General features: G+C 42.8%; 3 protein-coding genes and 4 long non-coding RNA genes across 9 annotated transcripts; 5 read left to right on the plus strand and 2 right to left on the minus strand.

Annotated features, from left to right (window-relative positions):
• Positions 1-16: 16 nt before the first annotated feature.
• Positions 17-3,591, minus strand: Cpr56F (Cuticular protein 56F). The gene is made up of 2 exons (NM_137626.3): positions 3,474-3,591; positions 17-1,157 (listed from the first exon to the last, which is right to left on the minus strand). The coding sequence occupies exons 1-2, from the start codon at positions 3,477-3,479 to the stop codon at positions 510-512; spliced, it is 654 nt and encodes a 217-aa protein (NP_611470.1). The 5' UTR covers positions 3,480-3,591; the 3' UTR covers positions 17-509.
• CkIIbeta2 (Casein kinase II beta2 subunit) lies at positions 1,191-2,196 on the plus strand. The gene is made up of 2 exons (NM_058059.4): positions 1,191-1,875; positions 1,970-2,196. Exons 1-2 carry the CDS (start codon positions 1,325-1,327, stop codon positions 2,076-2,078), a joined length of 660 nt encoding a protein of 219 aa, NP_477407.1. The 5' UTR covers positions 1,191-1,324; the 3' UTR covers positions 2,079-2,196.
• A 599-nt stretch (positions 3,592-4,190) lies between the features above and the next one.
• Positions 4,191-4,641, plus strand: lncRNA:CR44638 (long non-coding RNA:CR44638). Its single transcript, NR_124650.1, has one exon. It is a non-coding gene; the product is annotated as a long non-coding RNA:CR44638 (long non-coding RNA).
• Positions 4,642-5,540: 899 nt separating this feature from the next.
• On the plus strand, positions 5,541-6,341 carry lncRNA:CR44639 (long non-coding RNA:CR44639). Its single transcript, NR_124651.1, has one exon. It is a non-coding gene; the product is annotated as a long non-coding RNA:CR44639 (long non-coding RNA).
• Positions 6,342-13,840: 7,499 nt separating this feature from the next.
• Positions 13,841-14,641, plus strand: lncRNA:CR44640 (long non-coding RNA:CR44640). Its single transcript, NR_124652.1, has one exon. It is a non-coding gene; the product is annotated as a long non-coding RNA:CR44640 (long non-coding RNA).
• Positions 14,642-14,840: 199 nt separating this feature from the next.
• lncRNA:CR44641 (long non-coding RNA:CR44641) lies at positions 14,841-15,241 on the plus strand. The gene has a single exon (NR_124653.1). It is a non-coding gene; the product is annotated as a long non-coding RNA:CR44641 (long non-coding RNA).
• Positions 15,242-16,162: 921 nt separating this feature from the next.
• Positions 16,163-20,317, minus strand: CG11200 (uncharacterized protein). 3 transcript variants are annotated; one of them, NM_137627.4, is made up of 6 exons: positions 20,207-20,317; positions 19,793-20,145; positions 18,061-18,282; positions 17,890-17,997; positions 16,732-17,113; positions 16,163-16,674 (listed from the first exon to the last, which is right to left on the minus strand). In NM_137627.4, exons 3-6 carry the CDS (start codon positions 18,239-18,241, stop codon positions 16,278-16,280), a joined length of 1,068 nt encoding a protein of 355 aa, NP_611471.1. In that variant the 5' UTR covers positions 18,242-18,282; positions 19,793-20,145; positions 20,207-20,317; the 3' UTR covers positions 16,163-16,277. The 3 variants fall into 3 exon arrangements, with proteins under 3 accessions (NP_611471.1, NP_001286630.1, NP_725952.1); NM_001299701.1 differs by lacking the exon at positions 19,793-20,145; NM_166388.3 differs by lacking the exon at positions 20,207-20,317 and having other exon boundaries at positions 19,793-20,015.
• Between the last annotated feature and the right edge of the window lie 104 nt (positions 20,318-20,421).

Consider the following 20,421-nt stretch of genomic DNA (forward strand, 5'->3'; position numbering starts at 1 on the left):
TTTGGTTTTTCTTTTTGACTTTGTTTTATACAAAAATGCTTCTTTATTCATTTAATAATTATTAAATATACACAAAAATCTCATAAGTTCGTTTCACTTTCGAATTTCCATTTTCGTTTAAAAACTAAATACAATCCTTATGCATGTATGTATGAATGCGTAATGGTCATGTTGTGGGTGAATGGTGTGTTGGAGTGTGTGCGTAGACTAACACAAAATGAAGGCGCTTAAACAAAACAAAACGGCAAGGAGTTCCAGGTGTAGAGACGGAAAACAGGATAACGAACAGCAGTGAAACGGAAACGGAAAGGAACGCGCCTGTCTATGGCAAAATGGCGGGCGTCCCACTAAGGGTATGCACAGAGATGGGAATAGGGTTATATGGATAGACTGACTGCGATCGCTGGCCCACTGGCTGGATGTGCGTTTAATACTCGGCCAGCGATCCCATGAAGTAGACGAGTATAGTTGCGGGGTCGACCTAAATCGGGTATCCTCACTTCCCCATCTTAGTAGCCGTTGAATTTGCCCTGCTGCGCGTTGCTATCATAACCGCCACCGTTGCGACCATTGCCATTGCCGTTTCCGTTGCCATTGCCGACCTGCTCGTACCGAATGGTTGGGCGGTATCCATTCTGGTCGGCCTCGTACTCAACAATCTGTTTGCGTCCATCGGGCAGCAGGACGTAGTAGCGGCCCACAGCAAGATCACCATCGCGGGACTCCATGTGGCCGAAGTCATTGCCCGACTCGTAGTCCTGTACGTCGTACTTGAACTCGTACTTGGCCGGTCCATACTGCTCCTCATCCCGTTGTCCGTAGCCGTTGCCGTTGCCATTACCGCCGCCATAGCCGCCGTTTCCGTTTCCGTTTCCGCCCTTGAAGATGGCACCAGTCAGCGCTGGAGCACCATATTGACCCTGGGGAGGAGCGATGGGGGCGCCATAGCTGTTGCTGGGCGCTCCTCCATTGCCACCGGCCCGCTGGGGTGGCAAGTAGTTGCTCGACGGCGACTGGTAGCCCTGCGTGGGCGGCAGGTAGTTGTTGGACGGCGCCTGAGGCGACTGATTGGGGGGCAGGTACTGGTTCTGGGGAACTGGTGGTTCCGCATGGGTCCAGGCAGCCAGGCACACGAGCAGGGCAATGGATGTAAAAGCCTGGGAATGAAAATTCAGGGTTGCATTTACATTACAGTTTTCGTTTTGAGTTGACAACCCTTGATTGAACACTCCGTCCCTGACAGCTGTCATTCGAAATTAAATAAGTCCTATTGTTAAGCTCTCGTGATTTTGACTGATTAAATTAAAGCTTAAAAGAAGCAGCTATGACCGATTCGGACGAATCTTCCTGGATTCATTGGTTTTGCAAGCAGCGTGGCAACGAATTCTTTTGCGAGGTGGATGAGGAATATATCCAGGACAAGTTTAACCTTAACTTTCTTGATTCGAACGTTAAGAACTACAAATGTGCCTTGGAGGTGATCCTGGATCTTAATCCGGGTTCAGCTTCGGAAGACCCCGCTGAACCAGAACTGGAGGCTAGTGCAGAGAAACTGTATGGCTTGATCCATGCTCGCTTTATCCTAACCAACAGGGGCATCGAACTGATGTTGGACAAGTACAACAAGGGCGAATTCGGCACATGTCCACGTGCATTCTGCCATAGCCAGCCGGTGCTGCCCATTGGTTTGAGTGATAATCCTGGCGAGGATATGGTACGCATCTATTGCCCCAAGTGCAATGATGTGTACATTCCCAAGGCGTCGAGACATTCGAATCTGGATGGAGCCTTCTTTGGCACTGGATTCCCTCATATGTTCTTTATGGAGAAACCGGATGCTAGGCCCAAGCGGGCAAAGCAGAAGTTTGTGCCCAGGTTAGATCTTCCGTTTCCTGTGTTTCCTTCTATTTCCCTATGTTTTTAAGGTAGTTACTAATAATGTATAACTAATGTAACTATGTTTTCCCAGGCTTTATGGCTTTAAAATCCACCCCACGGCCTACCGTACTGCCGCTGAGATCCAAAAAGATGTGACAATGACGCCAGTAGGAGAAATCGATAGCCCATCCCACATTTGATCCTAAAGCTAAAATTTCTCATAAGCAACTGTCGCGTACTTCTCGAATAAGTGGGCACTGTTCGCCCGGCTGGCTGCCAGCTCATTAAACTCTCATAACAATAACTGCTCAGGCTGTGACCCGCTTGACAATCTTTTGTTTGGATTTGATGGCCTGCGAGCAGGCCCAGAATTGGCTTTGTCTTTCCCATCTTTACAGCATTTAGCTGAGGCATATGCAAATCTGTAGTAATTGGGTCCCAGGTGAAGCTCCCATCGGATTGGATTGGATTTAGCTGGGCTGCAAGTGAAGGGCTAATCTCGTGATCTTGCGCAATGCGTCTGAATCTTAAGTATTCGCCGTGTGGCGCGGACAACCTGTGGGAGAACCACTTCGGCTCACTCTTACACAACTTATTTCCGAATCTTGTGCAAAAGATCTTCTGGCCGAGTGTTTAGGCACAGGGCCGTCAATGACTTTCATGCTTCATTGGCGTTAAAATGCTATGCTTTTTGGCTGCGCTTTTGTCTGTATTTTTTTTTTATCGCCGCCTGGTCATCTCCAGACTGCCTTACTTGGGCATGTCCAGTAGTTCTTCTTCCGCCACTTAAAGTTTCTCTAATTTATTCATTGCAAAATGACCCCAAGCAGCGGCAGCTGTTGTTGCTTCTGTTTGTTACCCACACCCTAGAAATGAACTGGGATCGCTGGTTGCAATTGTTTCCCAGGCGAATGATATCGGTGTTCTAATTCCGCAACCTACCATAAAAAACAGTAGCTATCCTAAACAAATTGATGGTAATCTTAACTGCGATGATGATGGCAACTTATGAAATTTATTATGCGGATCTCCGCTTGATTAATCACCCAGCTGAACTTGACTTTTAATATGGCTCAAATATTAATATTTCATGTCTTTTCCTTCCGATTAGCTGATTAAGTGCTATGTGAGACAATGAAAGCTTCATTAGTTTGATGAGTTGTTTAATTGATTGATCGATCTATTGCCAAAAACGATTTTAAATGAGGGCTATTGATTGGATACAGAAAAATGAATACAAAATTCGAACATATTTTAGCACCTTTGCAATGCAGAAAAAGATATGGGCAAATATTGTGATGTTTATTTGATCATTCTAAGATTTTGTAACCCAACGTTGTTTGTATGTTAGCTACAGCAAACTTCAATATCCTTTGAAAATTTAACAAAAGGTCGAAACTGTATCTAATAAAGGACCTATATTGAATGATCTTTATAGCTATTCAAGTTTTATATCCTTTAGTCATATCGTTTCCCGAATGCCGAATGAGGCATTGTATTTCGTTTTGGCTGCCCATATCCTTTTGTGAGGACTTTTTTTTTTCACACAGCACACCACTTGGCACTTGACTCGAAAGTTCTATTCGGCTATATACCTTCATTTTGTGTTGTCACTTGTTTGGGATTTTGGCACACACGAAAACGGTTTTTGTTAACTTTGCTCTGTTGGCTGTGTTCTTCTTGCGAAGATGGTTGACTTGATTGTGATACTGAAACAATTTCGTAGGCCAGTATTTATATTTGAAATGAGCAGCAGCTAACGCGGCGGCGTCGACGTCGGCTTCAAAAAATTGCGCGCCAAAATGTGTGTGTTTTTTGTTCAGCTTAGTTCGTTATTTCAATTTTCGGTTAGTCGAGAAAAAAATGAGTGCCACAGTGCCGAACGAGCACTTGAAAAACATTACAAAATAATGCAAAGCACACGGAGCTGAGGAAGAGCAAATCGCTCTCGGTGGTGCTGCCGAGAAAAGAGGGAAATCGCTTGAGGTGGATTTGTTATAGTAAACTAGTTACTTTGGAAATTAAAGCGCCAAACATTTTGACGATGCTGACTTCGTATCTGCGGTCGGGTTCGGCAAATGAGCGAAGATGAGTGCCAAACATTCAAACAAATGAGACGAGGGAGTACCGCGCTCCTGCGGCTGCAGGCCATAAACATTTGTTGCCGCTCGTGTAATAGCAGAAACACTTATTTGTAATGGAATTAGTCATGCAGCAGGCAGCGGGCAGCGACGTCGACGGTAGCGTCCAAAAGCCAAGTGAGCGGAGGCAGCTGCTCCACGCATCTTCATCTCGCATCGGAGGCTTCAGCTTCAGTCGTGCGGCAGCTTCAGCGGCGGCCGCCTCGAAAGGCGAAGCAGAAACAAAAGACTCAGGCAACGAACTTGCTGCAGGCAATGCTGCTGCAAATTGTTTCCCCTTAGTGCGTGGGAGTTTTCGCTGGGTTTTGCTCGGTTTTGTTTTTCAGCACAACTAATGAGCTGGATTATGCCCCCGACTTCACAAATGTGTCCGTTTGGATTGGCGTTGACATGGATTCAAGTCGGATAAGCTGCAATTGAGCTGTGAGCACAGCGAGGGAAAAAGAGTTTTAAGATACGTTATCTTCCTTGCTGGGAAAGATACGCTCTGGTGTCGAAAATGTTGATTGTTATTAAACTGAGCATTAGTAACGGCTTGTAGTTGCTTTGCGAATCAAAATTACCTAAAGATCTCTTCAACATTCATTTATGGGTGAAACATTGCTCCAATTTAAATGAGATCAATTTATTTATATATTTACTTTATAAACAAATAATTTGTAGAGAGAAATAAGTTTTAAAATAAACACATATTTAAAAAAAATAACATAATTTTTTTTTCTATTTGTCCATTTCCTGCAAAACGTATTGAAATGTGTATGCTCAATAGTTTTGGATACTTATTTATCCCATTAAAAAGTCGATTGCATAACAAAGGAAACTTGAACTCTTTAAAAATACTCGAACACAATACTTGACAATAGGGAAAAGTAATTCAATATTTTTATTGCCATATTCCATGTTCATTTAAACAGTGGGCGTAGCATCCATCACGATCTGCAAATATTTCTTTGGTCAATTGTCTTTTGGCTCATTGGTCGAATGCGTAGCAAATTAAAATTTTTATCATTTTGTTATAACGGACCCTGCTTATTTTGCGATTTGGCACGAGCTGACTTTCACATTCGATAATGCCAAGTTTATGAGTTGTAAATTTAAAGGCCGTGCGAAGCCACGCCCCAAATGAGCTGGAAATTAATGAGGTATTGAAGGGATTGAAGGGATGGGGTGGGATGGAATTGCTTCCTCGCTGCGTATTCCCCCAAGTGATTTTCTGCAAGTAATACTCGACCTTGCCACAGACCACAATAAAAATAAATTAGAGAATATACAGCCAAGCTTTTGTAATTACCAAGATCATTTGGAGTTATGTGTGCAAATATGCGAATGCGAAAAATTCAAATAAACAAACAGAAATTATAGCAGAGCAGTTAAGACTTGACTTCATAATGGCTAATATGAATCTTGAAATGTAAGCAAAACAATTAAATAAATAAACCTTCGTATGCCGCATTCCTTGTCTCGGAAACCAAAACTGAAATTCATTTTCAATAGCACTCCATGAACGACTTCAAATCTGTTTTCGGTTTTCAGTTTTCAGCTTCAGTCTTCTGCTTGTTTTTTTTTTTACGTTTGTAATCATTTTTCCAGCACATTAAAAAATCATTTAATTTCCTGCATCGGCTAATTTACATTGAACGTGCCAGACAGAGAGGCCATCTAGACGGAGTTTTGGACTTGGAGTTGTACATGGAGATGGAGATCGAGATGGAGAGGAAGCTAATGGCACCCAGCCAGGTGATGATGCGCCAAGTCGAAGACAATGACGATTTGTAATTTCTGATGGCTGCTCTAGAGCTTCGAGAGGGGCGGACCTTGAAATACATACATGTATCCGTATCTGTATCTGCAGATCCGAATCTATGTTTGCTTTGTAACCTAGAATGCTGACGAGTGGAGCGCCGCGAACGTGTAATTTAAATTAAACTACGATAATTTCTGATGCAATGCCCCCCCAAGACGGACAGAATCAATTAAGGCGTCTTTTGATGTAAATTGCGCCTCACTTTGAATATGCCGTGCCACTCTAGATGATGATATTTCGAGAGCGATTTTGGATTCGAGATCTCCGTGGCTCCGACTTCTTCGCACACCGACTGCATTTTTCGCCCGACGCGAAGGTCGCTGCCTTTTGCCAGAATCCGGAGTAAAAGTCGATTGACTCACACACAAAATTGCCAAACTTTGACATTTTGGAACCGCTCTAAAGTGAACTGAAGTGGATGTGAGTAAGCTGGGTGTGGATGAATTATGATACGGATGACTATAAGGAAATTGGGGGTCTCAACAACAGATTCTTCCGAGAACCTATTTATAAAGAAAGCTTACCTTTTATTTAATAAATTGAGAAAGCAAATCTGCTTAAAAAAGGCCATGAAATAAATCTATAATATTGTCGTTTAAACACCTATTTTCGTTTAACGTCTTAATTAACAACTTCGAAAATCATGTCGTCAGTTATTGATAACATTCCGTCAAGAGGCGAAGGCACGCGAAGGTCGCACCTGGGAATCTTTGGCGCTCATCCTCCGTGGCTCCACTCACCTATGGCATTTGAGCGATGGACCCGATCTCGATCGCTCTGCAACTCAATGGCTGTCATAAAAGACGCATTCACAGTGCACTCCATACTCCATAAAGTAATTACACTAACACACAGGTCGCCTTGTGCAGTTGGCCAAATTGCCAAATTAGTTGCTGCTAGTGCAGCACCATTCAGTGGAGCCCAACTCTCGCAGCTCTGGGCTTTTGGATCTCACTACTACTCGGCATAATTAAAACGTATGCGAAGCAATTAAACTTGAAACAGAACGGTGGGGCAGAAGGAGCTGGTCTGCGAGCTGTGGCACGGGCATTCATATGCGGCTAAATTCGGGCGCAGGCAGGGGAATAATGATTGATGTCGGCCTATACACTCCGAAAAAAAAATCGATGTTCTCAAAAAGTAAATACGTAAAGTTTAGACAAAGAACATGGCTTTTGATTCTGTAATTTAACTGGATAACTTTTAAACATTATGAGCCAACGAAATTGGTGTCTTCCTCAGAATGAAACACTGAATTCATTTATAATTATAGTCAATAAATTTTACAAATGAACGTCATGATTTTATGTCGGTTTTTTATATATTTTCATGTGTACGCACACGTAACCAAAGCAAATAAAAGCTTGTGACTAAACATTGCATTTTGTGGGCGATGGGAGCATGGGTCCTGTGATTTATTTACGGCCCCAGCGGTCATAAAGATGGTTCCCACTGCCAGTCAAGGCAACAATAATGATGGTGTTGCAGCTACCGAAAAATTTGCCTTTTGTTTGGGACTGGCGTGCAGCGCACTTTAGTCATTGTTACACAATTCCGGATTTGGTTTGAGCCACATTAGATGGCCGAAATCAATTGAAGAACCCTCGATGAATGCGTGCCACGTTTGAGGTTTGCCCCACAGGTCATCGGATGAATGGTCCATTGTCTCTGGCCATGGAATGCCGCAGATTGCACAGCGATAATGTGCCGGAGTTCGCGGCTAATCCGCTGGCCAAGTGTGGAGCTACGTGTGGATCAACTCGACGCCACTTGTAAGAACTTGAGCTCCGACTACATCCTCTTGCGTGGGGGTCAACCTGTTTCTGTTTGCTGTTCGTCGGGGATGGGGGCACGGGCCATTTGATTGGCACTTTCTGCGGGCCTACCCACATCCACATCAGCACATCGGCACATCAGCACCTCGATGATGAGCATGTGCTCTCGGATTCGGATTCCAAAAGTGAATCAGCACACCTTTTAATACACAATGGGCAAACATGCTTGCTATTCTCGCACGTTGCCATATCGATAAGCACTTTGATCCAACTTCCGCCTTCCCAGCGAACTCTGTGAGATCCGCAAAGATAAGGTTGGGCCAACTATGTGTATCTCTACACCATCTACATCTGAGTATCTACATCTATCCATGACACTGAACCTCATCCTTAGCTCGCAGCATTGACATTGAAACTCTGACACGCTGGAACGAGCCAGCAAATTTGATCTCGGGTGTAATTCATCTCAATTGAACCCTAAGTTTGGGTAGCACAGTGGTGTTAACCATCGAAAGCGATAGGATTGGTTAGTATATGCAGTATAGAAAATTAATTATTGCTTTTGACCCACTGTGGCTGTTGGCTATTAAACAATTAAAAACCAACAGCGAAAACAATAACAAGCCCAACTACAAGATAGCGAAAACTTTAATAAAGAGCATCTTAAGTTGTGGAATTTCTCAAAGCTACAAGCAGGCGAAGCCGACAAAGTCTTAGGGCCGAATACCGTAGTAATGTTATGTAGTTTCGAAAAACACTTTCGATTTCAGCTGACGATTGTGCAAGATGCTGATGGTTCAGTGGGTCGGTAGTCCAGGTCGGGTCAGCTCCCCAAGTAGCAGCTGGCCCACCTGAATTCGGACTTTTACCGGCGCAGAACACGTCTCGTTATGGCCATTATACGAGTATCTGGCTGCTGGGAAATTGTAGGAGCCTCCAACTCGGCTCATAATTCCTGTCATTTGGATTGGAACTGGAACTGCTGGCCATAGCAGAGACTCTCGACTCTCAATTGGCATGTGAATGAATGAATGACGAGGCTGTCATTATCACGAATGCAATTCGCCAAAAGCGGAGATCCCACTCTGAGTGGGGGAGTCGATCGATCATTATCACCATTATCCGAACGCTGCTCGGTTGTCGATCTTCATCTGCTCGCAGCCAAATGTCAAGGCACATCCTTTCTTCTTTTGCATGTCGCCTCGCAGAATGCTGAACAATCTAACCCCTAACAATTAATAATAATAAGTTGCCCCATAATAAGTGCTTTGCACCAGAAAAACCGAGCGAATGCCGCGAGGTTTGTTATTTGTAATATGAAGAGCGGTTTACACAGGTGGTGGGAATTTAATTTCAATGACAAAATTAACTTTTTTACTAAATTCAAAACCCCTTTTGATATATATATTATATTCAGTTTGTTTAAAATTATACAAAAATCATGATATATCCTTATCATGATATATCCGGTCCCATAAACACTGCAACTCGCTTTGCACTTGCTTTTTGTAGAGCAAAAAGCAATTTCGAATCAATTTGAAGTCGAATTGAGCGCCTTTGGAGTTCACCCTCATCATTGAAGCAATTGTCTTGCCGAAAATTAATTGCTTGGCCCCAAAAGACGAAAGGCATCCGACGGACTCTCTAGGCCGCGATTAGTTGTGGTCCTAATTTTCGGCCATTATTGCGTTGGCAAATTGCAAAAGGTGGCAGAAAATCAGCGATAAGAGCCGTCAACCTTGAGGGATTCAGGCTAAAATGAAAACGAAGCGCTGGCAGCCAAAAAAGATACTAGATACGAGACACTTGAGCAAACAAAATTGGGTTTTCCACTTCCACTTGCAATGGACAAGCATAGGTTCCTTTGGCATTTCCTATTCAGTGCTTATCTGTGCAATTGATTCGCCATCGAATTCAATAAACTCTGACAAAATGATGCCAAATTTAGGGGCATAAATCAAACGCATTGTTGCAGCAGCCGCAAATTCGCTTCCTTGATTCCGTACCATACCTACGTATGTATGTATCTATATATATTTGTGCCTTTTGAGAGTGGGTGACGAGGATGATCCACGGACGGACGAACTAGATGTTTTGCAAGGCATCTGCTGCAGCTCGGCTCACGAATTTCGGAATTTATGATTTTCTACTGATGTAATAATAATCATGCACAGCCCCAGACGACAGGTGAAAAATTGTTACAATTTGATGGCTCTGCCAGTCGCAACAACGTGATGCGGCACCGCAGCAAGCTGCTGCAGTTGCAAGTTGCAAGTTGCTAGTCCAGCCCCCTTCCACCTTTTGGGCTTGTGGGTTGTTGTGGCCCACCATCGCAACATGGATCGCTTTTTTATGGGCCTCAAAATCGCTTCTTTATTGCTGAGACCGCCGCTGTCGCTGCTACAGATTTCGAATTTTTAGAATGTGAAGTTCGCTGGGCTAATTAGATATGCACGTATTGGCTGGCACATTATTTATTGCACATTTCAGTGAATCTCTGTTCGCCTGGGGACTGGGAAACCAACCAAGCCAATAGTGAAAACACGAAATTGTCTCGGAAATGTAACAATATTATAAAGTGGACATTTATAGTTGTGGCATTTTAAATATTTGTATCCAAGTGATTAAGTAAGTGATTTTTATAGCGCTCGTATTTTATATTTTAATTAATGTTCAATGAGTACGTTTAAGACTCAAAATGCCTTCTGGGTAATTAAACTGCTTTCAATAATGCCAATGCTGTCAACGCCAATTTCAATGATGGCGATTCTTATAAAATTTCAACGAGATATTGTCGGCTTGAATTGTAATAGCTACAAATTTAATAGATTAGATAAGTGTTATGTGGCACCCCTGGCTATTGGCAGTTGGGAACTTCCAAGGCAAGTTCGAGATACAAAATGTGAAGGTCAGACTGCACAAAATGCTCCCCTTTTTTCAGTCTTTAGCAGGCACTCGAAGAGCGCTAAGAGACATTCAATCATTCTTTCGACCTTGTCGCCTTGACGTTGAAACCCTAAACTTGTTGGCTTCTGTGTGAAAATGGCAGTTAAACAAATAGCGATCAGTGTTTGGCGTTGAGTCAGTCAATCAGTCAGTTTGTGCTCGCAAATGAGATAGATTACAATGGGTTCTCGGCTGAAATTGTTCTATGGATCTTAGGCCTCTGAGCTAGGAGCTGGTACCCCCCTTCCCCTCCCATCAAGCGACCCAGACAAATAGACAATGAGTACGAGTATATTGTATAAGAATGCCAAATGTAAACCGAATTGCTGACGGCTGTTGTCTGGGTCGCCGCTTCTGCTCAAGTGGCATGCCACCAGAAATACTGAAGATTAAAGACAAAAACCCAAAATCATAGACTGACTTGAAAGCACCCATCTATCTATATATCTACCTATCTACCTATCTATCTATCTATTAAAGCTAGCGCCAAAGCAATTTCGGGCTTCATCTTCGACTAGTAATCAAAAGTCGGGGGACTCTCCACTTTACATTGCTGCAACACGCAAAACAAAAATAGTAAACAAAAATCGAGAAAAAATCACAAAAATGAGACGCCAAAGCAGATTAATTATGAAGCGCCGAGTCTCAGCCAGAGTTTTGAGTCTGAGCTGGGCCGACAGCCAGAAGGAAGCTTAGGAAGCAATCTTGGCTCAGTTTTGAGGCAGGTGAATGTGCTGAATGCCACCAGGCACATGGCAGCGTCTATTTTTGTTGAGTGTTTGACATATGATTTTTGCTAAATGAAAAATCTTTCGAGTCTTCGACTTGCAGTTGGCAGAATTTTCGTAATGGTTTTTGGGGCTATTGCGAAAAATCTTTTATTTGCCGGTTAGTCGGTTCTTTCACAACCCATTCGACTTGGCTGAGCTCTCCAGCCTTATATCCAATACCCATGCCAATCCCCCCCACCTGACCGAGCAGATCTTTTTGCTTGGCAATAAAAGGCTGACAAGAAATCAATGAGCATAAATAAGTTTAGAGCGGAACCGAGCGGCCTCCTAATACTGGGCACTAAATAGCAGTTTAATTGGCACCCACAGCGGCAACAATGGCTCGGATTAGGCGGTCCAATTGCCGCCTGGTGCTGCACCAGGAGTCATCCGGCGGAGCAGTCTGGCCCACCATTGGCACATCGCATAATTGTGGCCATGATGCTGCAAAATCAAACCACCTGAACAAGAGGAACGAATTGGGAAATCGGCAAAGCATCTGCTTTTAACAAATTTTTAAACCCTCTAAGAGATTTTCGAAAATTCTAATCATAGCTTATATCGAAAGGGTATTTTTTTTTTGTATGCTCAGAAACCTGTAGCTTCACTTTTACACTTGCTTTATTATTCTGCAAGCCAACTTGATCGAATTGTTTTTCCTCGCTGAAACAATAACAAGATAACAATTACAGCAGTGAATTCAATTAGGTGAGCCTTAACTGGCGTTGCATAAGTGCCAGCTTACTTAATTAAAGTATTCAAATAAGTTCGAACGATTGCGGCTGGTGGGAGCCGCTGAAAAGGGTCTTTGCTCACTTTCTAACTCGCATTTTGCTCTCAATACTCGAGTACGGGTATTTTCGAAGCTGCGTAATCGCGGACCCAAACAGAAACCAGACCCCATCCCACCCCAAAAACCCAAACCAAAATCCAAAAAAAAAATAAGACGAAACCGAAAACCAATCCAATTCAATTCCAATCCCAAATCCACTCGCGCTGATGTGTCTTCTTTGTTGTTGGCTGTTGGAAATTTCTGTGGCTGTGTTGCCACAAGAGTTCGACATGTTAAGTATCATAAACATTCACTTTTATCTACGAAATGCAGCGACGAATGAAGCGTCGTCGTCACCCAATTTCCTGCTGCTACTTGATACAGTTTTTTTTTTTAACGTGGACAAGGTCGTTGGAGAGCCGCCTGTCATTCAGTCCTAACACACATTATTTTTTTTTTGTTCGGCCCATTTGTTTGTTGCGGTTTATGCAATAGGCAAACATCACAACAATGGGTAAGGGTAATTGATGTCAGGCTGGTAAGTCAGTCAGTGAGTTAGTAGTGGCTCCTTAATTCCTGTCAATGTGTCATCGTTCCACAAAATCCACATTTTTCCGTCAAGGAAACGGATGCCTGCTTCCAAATCCCAAAGTCCATTATATATGTACCACATGCGGTGTAAATACTTACGATTAATTGCACTTGAGCCCAGCAACTCAATGGTCTCGATGGCAAATTTCTTTGCTGCTAAGAGTCTTTGGCCTTTATGGCCCATACAATACCATAATAATGGAGCGTTAAATGGGTTAGCAACGCCACCATCATTATAAGGCATAAACCACATCAAAGTGGCGCCAAAGGGCATCGAAAATAATGCGAATATCCGTATATACTTATAGTTTCTTTCTCACAAGCCGCCTTTTTTTTGGCAGGGCCAAATTATTCAAGTGCTTCCAAAAATAAGTCGAAAAGTTTGTACCGTCATATGTGGGGCGAGGGGCGGGAGAAGGTGTCAATATGCAAATTGGCAAGGGTCGAATTGATTGATCACCTCTCAAAGTAATTATGCATAATAATCTAGCGAAATAAGCGAAAATAATATGGTAGCCGGCCACGGGGCGTATACGTGATGGGAAAACAAAGCAGTGGTAAGTGCTTGACAATACAAAAAGGCTGATATCTATAAACTCCAATTACTATATTTGAATTATTGGGCTGTAACTATTGTGTATTATTGTTATGCTGCATCTATTTACAGCATAATAATTCAAATGAATTATTGTACAAATATCAGCCTTCTTGTATTGTTTAGCACTTACCATAGTTACACCATGCTTTGTTTTCCCATTACGTATACGACCCATGGGCGCCTACCAGCTTATGTTACTCTACTCTATAGGCTATTATTTTTTTTAATATTATATGCAATTTTAGCATACAACTGGACTTAACCCCATGGTTTATCTTTGCGTCTTTACTAGCTTCCCGATGATGTTCCTATTTATTTTACATATGTTTAAGGAAGATACATTCTAAAAACTGTATAACATTTATAGATTTTTACTCTAAGCGAAACTTGCAAAATACCTTATATAGCCCTTTGGTTTAAGGTCCCTCTTTGCCATTATCAGATGCAAAGATCATAAAAAACACCGAGTATCTTGAAAGCAATTAAAGATCGTAAAGTTAAACAGTGCTTTGGCCAGATCTTTATTATTCACTTTTCAGTCACTTTGGGCCACGTTGAGTGCGGTCATATAATTATCTTAGTCATATCCATCATCCTAGTAAGCCACATTCGTATGCACAGCTGGAGTTCTCGGACGCAGTAACATTCCCCAGCGGATCTTCAGATGGATGCCATGGATCTCTAGCCATTAATTGTGCGAAGAGTTTCCTAATATCGCACTGGTCATCTGCTTGACCAACCCTAAGTTGCTCTTCCACTTAATGTGGTTTTTATTTAAATGTGCTTGCTGAACAAAAGAAGCAGCAGCAGCAGCAGCAGCAGCAATTTGGTTGCACTCAACTGGCGGCGAATTCTTAGCAACAATTTGCTGCTCCAATTAAATTCCCAACTACGAACTCGGAGGCTTCTTCTGGTTGCGGCCAAGTGTCAGTACATTAATCATGAGGTGATTTATGGCGCCCACGCCATCGACGCATGTGCTCACGTTTTTCTCGCTGCCAGCAGCAACATCAGCGCGTGTGGGCAGCCCACCGCCACCCACCCACTCCCACTGCCACCACCACCTCCTCCGATTCCCCCGGAAAACACCTGGCCCCAACGCATGCATTGTTATGCTCCGTTAGCCGTTTTAGAAGCGTGTGGCAACTAAACGATGTGGCAAGAGTCGACCAAATTGCTGCCGTGGGCGTAGGAGCTGCAACATCAGTAATAGCAGCCACGGCAGCAGCATCAGTAGCATCCCCTTCCGAAAACTTCCTCGACCAGGTGTCAAAAGCCAGCCATAACTAAGATGAGGAATACAACATCCACAATCCGCAGTCCAAATGCCCATTGGTGCCAGGCGATCCGATGAGTTTATTAAGCTGGCACTTAACACAAAAAAAAAATGATCGTTAATACATGAATTCATTATTTAATTGAGTCTGCAACAGAATAATGGTCAATACTTTGGATAAGTAATAACCATAACTATAACGATTTATATAAATATGTTACACATATTAATCAGCAAAATTATCCACACAAGCTAATCATTGGATTTATGATCAACCAAATTGATATTTTCTTTCGGTGCAGCAGCTGCCGGCGGATCGTTTGAGCTTGTCAGGTGAGGCATGTTGAGTGTTTTAATTACCGCCGGTGCACTGCGGACTGCAAGATCGGTTGCATCCGCATAAACCGGCAACTGTGGCCAGGTTTATTTGATTTACGCGTGGTCATTAGCCATTGCCAAGTGGCTAAGAAGTCTTGGTCTTGGCGCTGTCTGCCTGTCGAGAAATGTCAAAAGGTTAATTGGATTGTGGCAGCCGTAGCCGGAGATGCCACCGAAATTGAATTGAAAACTAAATCTGAAGCCGGACCCAGCCAAGAATCTTGTTGAAAGGGGAATGCCAGAATGGCTGGCCATTGAGCAGCCAACCAGAAATGGTCAATGGGTGCTCGAGTAAGTGGAATAAAGTCTAAGAGTATGGCAAATAAATTCAAAAAAATAATCTGTCTGATTAAAATGGAGATTCCTTAATCTGTGAGAGTATTTAAAAATTTAATTATAATTTTAATTAGAGAACATCTAATTTTATAAAAGAGATCGTTGGTCTTAAATTGAGAAACTTTTTTCATTTCTGCGATTTGCTTATCCCTACTCCCAAAATCCAATCAAGCGGCTAATACTCGCGAGGCATGCAACCGATGAAAGAAGCCGCAGAAGATGGGTTCATTCGGTACTCCACTCCGCATCGAAGACAGCCTGGGAATCTGGGCCGTCTTCGTCCACTGGAGCTTTGATTGATGACAGCGCCCACCGCATCGGCAGCTTCACACATTGAGTTATCGCCGGGTCTATCTCTTCATATAGCGATAGAGTCTTTTTTGGATATGCATTAAATATGAGATTGTTTTTTTTTTTGCAGCCATCATGTCGTTCGCTTTTAAGCGTTCAGTTCGCTTAAGTGACAGTCGAGTTGTAGTTGCTTCGCAGTTGTTTTTCGAGATGATACACCTACCTACCTGAGTTCCTCCGTCTCCGTACCGCTCTCCTGGAACCCCCATACTCCTGTCCCCTTAACTGAAGTCGATTAAAATTCCTCCAAAATGTTGAATGTTAATCGCTCATTGTTTGAGGAGGCGCACAAAATTAAATTGTTTGCTTTTTCGAAAATTTGACATACAGCAGATATGACGTGGTTGTTGTTGTTGTTGTCACCTTTCAAGCTGCCGCCGCCAACTGCTGAGTGCATTTTCAAATAAATGTTTCTTGCAGCTCTTTTAATTGCATTCCCTAGCCCCACGATGGCAATCAAGCGCAGACAAGTTAATTAAAACCTAGCACAGCAATTTGACCAGATTAGCATCAGCAGATCCTGAACACAAAACACCAGCTGCAGTTCTATATAAAAATGTTTTTATACAAAAGAAATCGATTTACAAAAAAGCTGACGGTATCTAGAAAAGTACGTTGCACCAGTAGGAGGAATGTGAGATAGACTGAGTGTGGAGTTCATTTAGTATTCGCCATTTCCGTACTGCTGGATTTTCAACAGGTCGCAGGAGAACTGGAAAAGCTGCTCGCACTTTGCCGGCTTCTTGGCATCCGGATGGAAAGGACCCTTTCCGCCGTTGGAGAGGTAAGTACCACCCTGACCCTCGATGGAGGGATCAATGGCCGCGAAGACCACCGTGCGGGATCCCCTTTCCGGAGTCTTGAAGAATAGCTTCTTGAAAATGGGCACCGATGTGGTGGCCGAGTGCTCGAACAGATCCGTGTCCACAATGCCCGGATGCACCACATTGACCTGCACGTGCGACTTTTCTGCATCCAGCAGTGTCTGCAGATGGCGGGTGAACAAGATCTGAGCAAGCTTTGACTGACTGTAGGCGGTTCCCGGGTAATAGTGTTTTCTGCAAGCAGTAAAACCTAGTAAATAAGGAACTTAGGCGACAATTACTCAAACGTACGTTCCGTTAATGTCCTTATAGTTGATGCGTCCAATGAGATTCACGCAGGAGCTGACGTTCACGATCCTGGAGTTCCTTCCCTCCTTGCCTGCCGCCCTCAATTGAGGCAGAAGCAGGTGGGTGAGCAGAAAGTGTCCCAGGAAGTTGATGGCAAAGTGCGACTCGTAGCCATCGGCGGTTAGTTTGAAGGGCGCAAACATGATGCCAGCATTGTTCAGCAACAAATCCACTTTTGAATACCGCTCCTTGATGAGCTGAGCAAATGCCTTTACGGATTTCAGATCCCCAACATCCAGTTGCTCGCAGATGAGCTTGCCCTTGGTAGCATTCAAGTCGACTATCGATGCAACTGCGGTTTCGGCAATTTTGGGATCACGAACGCCTGCAATAAATGCATAAATTAAAGTGAGCCACTGACAAAAATTGCTGAGAGGACAGAACTTAATTAATAAATATCCTTTAAAACACTTTTTTATGAGTGTTTTCTAATCTACCCTATTTTACACAAAATATAAGCAATATAAGCGACACCTAGCGCCTGTATAGCGCACTTCAAGCTCTGGTTTTTACATCTATACATTTTACATAAGTTCAATGTAGAAAATAACAGTTGACTGTTAAATGATTAAAATGTTTATTATTTTAACTAGCACTAACAATAAAATTAAATATATTTAAAAAAAAAAATGATTTCTTAATAAATGAATTTTCTTAGAGACTAAAATATGCAGTGAAATTGTAAGTAAACGTATTAAAGCAAGAAATTGGAAAAGCAACAAAAAATGCCATTTTCAAAAATGTTAACGAGAAAATACAAAATAATTATTGATAACTGTGACCCTTTTCATTGAAATTTAGAATTCTTTTCTCCGACCAGTCAATGAACTCTTATCGCTTGTCTTTCCCGAAAATCGAGACTTTTACGCGACTTGGTTAGATAATGAAATCAGGAGAATGGGTCATGATTTCTGTATCGCATTGACAAGGGTGGGAATGGATCTGCATTTCGACGATCGTTTATTCGATGTTCGATTTTAGCTTGCCGAGCACGTGCACTTGCAGCACGGTTAAATGTTTGTGGAATTCATAAGCAGATCGCCGACTTATGGATAGGAATAGGCCTGAAACAAGTTGTTGGGCGGAGATTGGTCAACTCACCCATGACGACAGTCATGTCGCAGGCCAGCAGCTTCTCCACGATCCGCAGTCCGATGCCGCGATTGCCTCCGGTGATGACAGCAATGCGGTCCGGTTGTTTATAAAGTGCTTAATGGATAATGGCAACAATTAGTGATCGTGGAATAAGCATCGGCTAGCAAATTGACTTACCCACTCGATCCCGTGCCTTATACTGGGCATCGTGGACGAGCCCAACGATTCCCAGGTACTGATACCGAAACTCAGTCTTCCACTCGAACCAGGACTTCGGGAACTCCTTGGTGGTCTTCGAAAAGAGGAACGCACACAGCAGCAGGCCGACGAAGAAAATCCACAGCAAAGTTCCCAACATTATACGCTCTTATCGGATCGGATCGCCGTCTCTCCGGAACTCTGCAAAGGGAATACGGGTTTTGATAAGAAATCGGGCAAAGTGCGCCGGCTGATAACGAAAACCGATCCTGGTTCGTCACAGACATTAGCCATTAGCCGGCAACATTATCAATATTGGCGGGTAAATTCGCCTCGAGTGCACTTTGCGAAACTCTTCAACTGAGTCAGCAAGATTTCGCGATCCGAGTGCCAGCGGGTACATCTGTTGGCCATATTCGTTTGGAATTCTAGGTGTGTTGGCCATATATACTTGCCAGAGATTGATTCGTGTCACGATTCAGCTGCGAATAGTCGAGCTTCTACAATTATCATGCCTTTATACTATCAAGTTGGCGTAACAGTAGAGAGTAACTAATCACTTAAAAATGTGGTTTAATTATAAAGCTCGAACTTTTTGTAGAATGATCTTTGCTATCAATTAAAAAGGCTTTTACAAAAGTGCTGTTTTAACGCACTAATCCTAATTCGACAGAGTAACAAGAATGATGTTTGAAATCTCAGAATTTTCACCAGGAAACCCCATTTTTGGGGATAGAAGTCTAATAATTAATAAACTTTTTAATGATATTTATCAGAGAGCGTGTTCTGAAATCGACTTGACCCCATTGGCCGTCGAATAGCTTGAGTTGTTGCCTCTTTCCCTCAGTTTTTTCTTATTTGCCCAGCAATTTCCAGCGTTGGTTAGCCGGGCTTATAAAGCTAACGCGATTGTTTGGCCACCGATATTTGCAGTGCATATTTGCCACCTGCACTTTGAGCGCTGCACTGGAATCTTAATTTTTAATCGGGCGGGGAAACAATTAAATTAATTAGACAGAAGATAGTTGAGCGCGTTTATTGGGAGACAGCGAGAGAACTGGCTTAGGTGTGCTCGTAAAATGCTAATTAAAAACCCAAACAGCGGCGGAATGAAAGTTGAAGAGCCGAGCTTCGAGCCAAAGCCAATAAACGGGGCCAAAATAGTGAATTTGGGGCCAGAGCTGAAAATGACTGAGGCGCTAAACAGCAACAACTAGGGTCGGTTTCTTTGGGCTCTTCTTGCGGGGGCAGCGGGGAAATATCTGTACGGACGACCTAGCATAGTACACTGCGAAAAACTCTTTAGTATTGGTGTAAAATATAAAAATATTTACAAATTGTACTGCGCAGAATGGTTTTCCATTTTAAGAAAGTTAAGGAAATAGAATTATTTTTCTTGAGTGAAGGTTGTTTGAAATTCTCTTAATTGCTTTATCTTTTATAATAGATTGCACTTAAAAGATAAGAACTTCACTACAAATTAGAAATAGGTTTTGTATGAATTTTTCATTTTTCACATAAAGTAATTCCATTTTTTCTGTGTGTACGCATGACACCACGAACGTGCTGTCAAGAGTTTCGACTTCCGTCAACAAAACGCAAAAGCTTAGCAGTTTTACTGTTGTTGCCGCGGTCGTTTTTAATTTGGCTGCATATGGTTAACTTTCTTTTTCTATTGTTGTTGCCCTTGCAGAGGGCTTTTCAATTTTACCTTCAATTTGGCTGACGCAGACGAAAATGCACCTGTGCCTCGATTTCTATGCTAATATTGACACCCTTTTTTTCAATTAAAGGCTGCGGCGGCGCTTCCTCGTCTTTTTGTTTTCTTTCACGTTTTCGAAGAGGATCAATCGCTGGTGTTTGAAAACCGGTTTTTCCAGCGGGCCCTTATTTTCGCCACAACCGCTCGGCGAGAAATTCAAAAGCGAACTGAACGTTAGGTTTTAATTGCGCGCCTTTCCGCCAAGAACTTGATCCACGATTGTTGTTGTTTTGTTTTGGCTTATTGCCGCTGGTCAACAGGTGAATTTTACCCACTTGCCGGCTGATCACGCAGAAAAACAGCTGATATTGTACAATTACGTGGTTATGCAATGGTTAAGCGGGTCGGTCGGCGTGTTGTTACCTTAGTGTGCACTCACAAAAACGCTGATTTGAAACAACTTAATTGAAATAACTGCAGACAAGCGAAAATCCAAGGTGGATATACATCGATGGCACCAGGGCTGCACTTTCTCTGTTTCAAAATATCGATTGTTGATGTAATCATCGATATCTGCCGTCAGTATGCATTTTTCTTTATTTTGTCCTTATTCATTTGTAAATCATAAGAAACCTGAG

This window comes from Drosophila melanogaster, chromosome 2R (assembly GCF_000001215.4).
Source record: "Drosophila melanogaster chromosome 2R".
Taxonomy (NCBI): Eukaryota; Metazoa; Arthropoda; class Insecta; order Diptera; family Drosophilidae; genus Drosophila; species Drosophila melanogaster.